The sequence below is a fragment of the Primulina tabacum genome, chromosome 14, assembly GCF_025594145.1.
Source record: "Primulina tabacum isolate GXHZ01 chromosome 14, ASM2559414v2, whole genome shotgun sequence".
Classification (NCBI taxonomy): domain Eukaryota; kingdom Viridiplantae; phylum Streptophyta; class Magnoliopsida; order Lamiales; family Gesneriaceae; genus Primulina; species Primulina tabacum.
In genome coordinates, this window is record NC_134563.1 from 34247083 (window position 1) to 34251653 (window position 4571).

Sequence of the window (4571 nt, forward strand, 5' to 3'; positions counted from 1 at the left end):
CAAGAGAATACAGCACAACAACTCTTAATAACAGCGAACGAAATATAAAAAACTTTCAAGCACAAAGTGAACGAGAAGGGAATGCAGCAAAGATGCGAGAGAAATGCCAAGGGACGCATGCGATCAAACGCAGAATTCTAGACGGATGCACTTCCAAATAAATTTTGTCCAAAAATATTAATACGGTCAAGAGACCTCACCTCACATAGCCGAGCCGACCGTGCACGCGTGTGTTTCACTGAAATCCAACCTATCAGCGTCTTCCCTATTCCAAAAACTCCTGATGTCCCGTGAGACCGAAACCCTTAGTTCAAACTTGGAGCTAATAAGGAAGATTATTCTTCACACATTTTCCAACGTGAAACAACTTTCACTTCCTTTCATTCAGTACTTACCATTTATCCAACAAGTATACATGAGAACTGAGAAAACGGGTACTTCTTTAATTAATTGCATGTTTAATATGGATTATAAGCTTTAATTCGTGTCTGATTCTGATTTCTGAATTCAAAAACAAGCTGGTCTCGTGGGTATAGAAGGAAGGAAAATTGAAAAAGAAAAGAAGAAAAGAATCCCCATCTTTTAGTCCTTTCTATTGTATCAATCATTTGAAATTGCTTTATTCTTTGCTTTTCTTTAATCACAAAAATAATTATATTAATAAATTAATAATAATAATAAGTAATTAAAAACAAAACAACAAAAAAAAAAAAAAACAAGAAGAAGCTACTCTAACTTCCCAAATTCCTTCAAACACAAACACAACACAACACTTCCTTTTCAGGCTTTGGTTACTGTTGATGTTCTTTCTCTTTTTTCCTAAGTTGTCACATAATAATGTCTTAATCATGACTCTACCAACATTATTTATGAGCCCAAACAAATAAAAAAAGAACTATAAAATTGACACATTTGATTTAAAATATTGGACAACATTATATTTGGTTCAAATTATTCTTCATTTCACTGTGTTCTTTGTGATAGATATATATATCAACTAGCTACTCTTTTTTTCTTTTTCTTTTTGTACCCATTTTGAGTCCTTTTGTACCAATGAAGTATGCATATTTTATGCACCAAATATTGTTGTTACTTTCTAAAAAAGAGAAAGCAATCTAACTTCTTCAAATTTATCAATCCAGCTTTATCTCCTGTACTAGTAAAAGATGCAAGACAACTTAGCTTTGTTTCACATGCATTCACCTTTAATACAAATTTTCTTTAAAATAACTTTAGCATGCAAAACTAACAGCAACAAGGAAAGAACAAACACACTTCACACTTTGATCTCTTATTAAAACTCCAACTTCCCATGCACATACCCAAGATTACGCAAACTTATGAAACTCAGGAAACCCCTTAACCTACCTAGTCTTTCTATCATCAAGAAAGTAGCACAACATCCTTAGAAACGAGCCCGGCGCTTTCGAATATATCTTGAGAACTCCAAATCTTGAAACAACCATGAGAAGTGGAGGATACACACTTCAGCAATCTCTAAGTTCCGAATCAGCAGCCATTGTTAAGCAAGCGATAAGTTTTGCTCGAAGGAGGGGACATGCACAAGTTACCCCTCTTCATGTGGCAAGTACTATGCTTGCCTCATCCACATGTTTGCTTAAAAGGGCTTGCCTTAAAACTAACTCCCATCCACTCCAGTGTAGGGCACTTGAACTTTGCTTCAATGTTGCTCTAAATCGGCTTCCTGCCGCTGTTTCCAGCCCTCTTTCAAACCCTCATTCTCATTTTCCGTCTCTCTCGAACGCTCTTATCGCAGCGTTTAAACGAGCTCAAGCACACCAACGTCGTGGCTCGATTGAAAACCAGCAGCAGCAGCCGATTTTAGCACTCAAAATCGAGATTGAACAGCTGATCATTTCGATTTTAGATGATCCTAGCATTAGTCGAGTCATGAGGGAAGCTGGATTTTCAAGCACGCAAGTGAAAATCAATGTGGAACAATCTGTTTCCTTGGAGATTTGTAGGTCTAAGAGTCCAGTTTTAAGTTGTCCCTCCAAAGAAATTACCAAATCCTTGGTTCTTGGAAACAGTCTGTCTCTCGGCAGAACCGAGAATTTAGTCAAGAATGATGATGTGATGAGCGTTTTTGAGGCATTGATGAACAAGAAAAGAAGAAACACTGTCATTGTTAGTGAGTGTTCATCTACTGCGGAGAGGATTGTTCGGAAAGTGATCGATAAGTTCGACAGGAGAGACGTTCCTACTGTTATGAAGTCCGTGCAATTCATAAGTGTCCCACTTTTTACGCTACAAAACATCTCGAAACAAGAGTTTGAAGTGAAGCTTGGAGAGCTGAGGTCCATTGTAAAAGCTTATGTGAATAGTGGGGCGGTTTTGTACTTGGGAAATCTTGATTGGGTTTCTGAGTTTTGGTGTAAGCATAGAGAGCAAAGAAAAGGCTTTTACTCATGCCCTGTGGAGTATATGATGATGGAACTCAGCAGAGTAATCAATGGAGTTGGAGAAAACAGAAGAATATGGCTTATGGGAGTTGCTAACTTTAAAACTTATGCAAAATGCAAAAATGGTCACCCTTCTTTAGAGACACTTTGGAGTCTTTATCCTCTTACAATCCAAGATAATAGCAGCTTGGCGCTTAGTTTGAGCCTCGATGGGTAATTTTTTTTTGCATTTTTCTTATCTTTTGCAATGGGATGTTGGAATCTGGATAACGATACAGGATGATTGCTTTATGTGACTTTAATTACATTCGATGCAGTGAAACGTATGATCGGTTCAGCAAAGAGGCAGTTGATGATTCCAAGTGGCTATTTCAAAAGGCCGGAGTCAAGAAACATCTGGTTTGCTGTTCAGACTGCTCAGCAAACTTCGAGAGAGAAGCTCGAGGTATAACGAGCTCGAAACAAGAGTTCAGCGCTGTTTCTTGCAGCTCAAACTTGCCTTCATGGCTCCGACAGTACAAAAATGAGAACACGGAACAACTTAGCAATGATCAGGTATACTTAGTTCTTTCGTGTTTGAATAGAAAAATATTTGTAATTAATGAAATGTGCATATAGGTATCTCATATTTTTCTTGTTATACTTTGTGGTTTTCAGGAATGTGAAAAAATCAAAGATCTTTGCAAGAAATGGAACTCAATCTGCACATCTGTTCATAAAAAGCCGCATTTTCTTGAAAAAGTAGTCTTCGAGTTACCTTCACAATCTCCTTCGACCTCTATATCTTCAAATGATCAGAACAAATCTAAGCTTCAAAAAAGCCTTCTAGATTGGCCGCTAATCTTTGAGCCAAACAATGCACCTATTGAGCCCCAAATCTTTCTACACGATAACGAAACCGAAGTTTCTAAACCATGTTTTAAGAACTACTTAACAGAAACAAAACCGGACCTCTTATCTAACCCGAATTCTAGTCCTAATTCGGCTTCCTCTAGTGAAACAAGTGGAGATATGGAGCTAACCCACAGATTTATAGAGTTTAACTCGGAGAACATAAAAATTCTTTGTAAAACTTTAGGAAAGAATGCTCCATGGCAGAGAGAGATAATTCCTGAGATAGCAAATACCGTCTTAAAGTGCCGGTCCGGGATGATGAAAAGCAAGAAAAACATGATCAAGAACAGAGAAAACAGAGAAGAAAGTTGGCTTCTTTTCTTAGGAGTTGATTCTGATGGAAAAGAAATAGTTGCCAGAGAACTTGCCAGGACCATATTCGGTTCATACGACAGATTCAACCCGATATATCTCAGTAGTTTCTCGTCAACCAGAGCCGATTCAACAGAGGAAGTAAGCAACAACAAAAGGGCAAGAAATGAGCACGGTGGAAGCCCGTTCGAGAGATTCTTGGAAGGCGTTCGGGAGAATCCCAGCCAGGTTTTTTTCTTGGAAGATTTCGATCAAATGGATCACCTTTCTCTCAAGCGCTTCAAAAGGGCGATCGAGGACGGGACATTTGCACTATCAGACAGTGAAGAAGAAGTTGTTTTCAAGGATGCCATTGTCATTTTCAGTTGTGAAAGCTTTAGTTCTGCATCAAGAGCTTGTTCTCCTCCAATCAAAGAAAGGGATATTCATGAGAAAAAGATAGAGGAAGAATGTGGCTTGCTTGATCTGAATATTGCAACAGAAGATTATAATCTAGGTGAGTATCATTCAGTTTCTGATAATGGGATTTTAGAGCTAGTGGATGAGAAGTTTGTGTTCAAGATTCAGGTGCTTTGAATGTATGAAAACCGAAAAAGTTCAAAATCTTTGTTTTGTTTTATATGTTTTGTACTTCAGACTAGTTCTCGATCTTTGATACATGGGGTGATGGTATACTTCTGTAACATTTAAGGTTGTAAGTTTTATTACCGGATCTTAGTCTAACCTTATACACAATTGTTTCCCTACTTTTTTTTTTCCTTTCATGCGTTATACAGTGTTATATATATATATATATATATATATTAAAATCTTCAACCGCTCTCTTTTGAATGGATCTTCGAAATTAACTTAGTTGCCAGCATCTTATATATTATTAGAGTATTTGTAAGTTCTTACAAAATAAATGATGTTTTAATTTTGTTTGATGAATAAAATATTTGG

The 4571-nt window shown here is 37.1% G+C and overlaps 1 protein-coding gene across 1 annotated transcript; it reads left to right on the top strand.

Moving 5' to 3' along the window:
- The first annotated feature begins 1257 nt into the window (after positions 1-1257).
- LOC142525072 (protein SMAX1-LIKE 3-like) lies at positions 1258-4371 on the top strand. The gene is made up of 3 exons (XM_075629240.1): positions 1258-2636; positions 2741-2978; positions 3081-4371. The coding sequence occupies exons 1-3, from the start codon at positions 1465-1467 to the stop codon at positions 4203-4205; spliced, it is 2535 nt and encodes an 844-aa protein (XP_075485355.1). The 5' UTR covers positions 1258-1464; the 3' UTR covers positions 4206-4371.
- Positions 4372-4571: the final 200 nt, after the last annotated feature.

Bases quoted from the DNA above. Each gene is read 5' to 3' on its own strand.
- LOC142525072 (XM_075629240.1), top strand. From the start codon at position 1,465: ATGAGAAGTGGAGGATACACACTTCAGCAATCTCTAAGTTCCGAATCA. The intron at 2,637-2,740 runs GTAATTTTTTTT...CATTCGATGCAG, and splicing joins CTTAGTTTGAGCCTCGATGG to TGAAACGTATGATCGGTTCA. The intron at 2,979-3,080 runs GTATACTTAGTT...TGTGGTTTTCAG, and splicing joins AACAACTTAGCAATGATCAG to GAATGTGAAAAAATCAAAGA.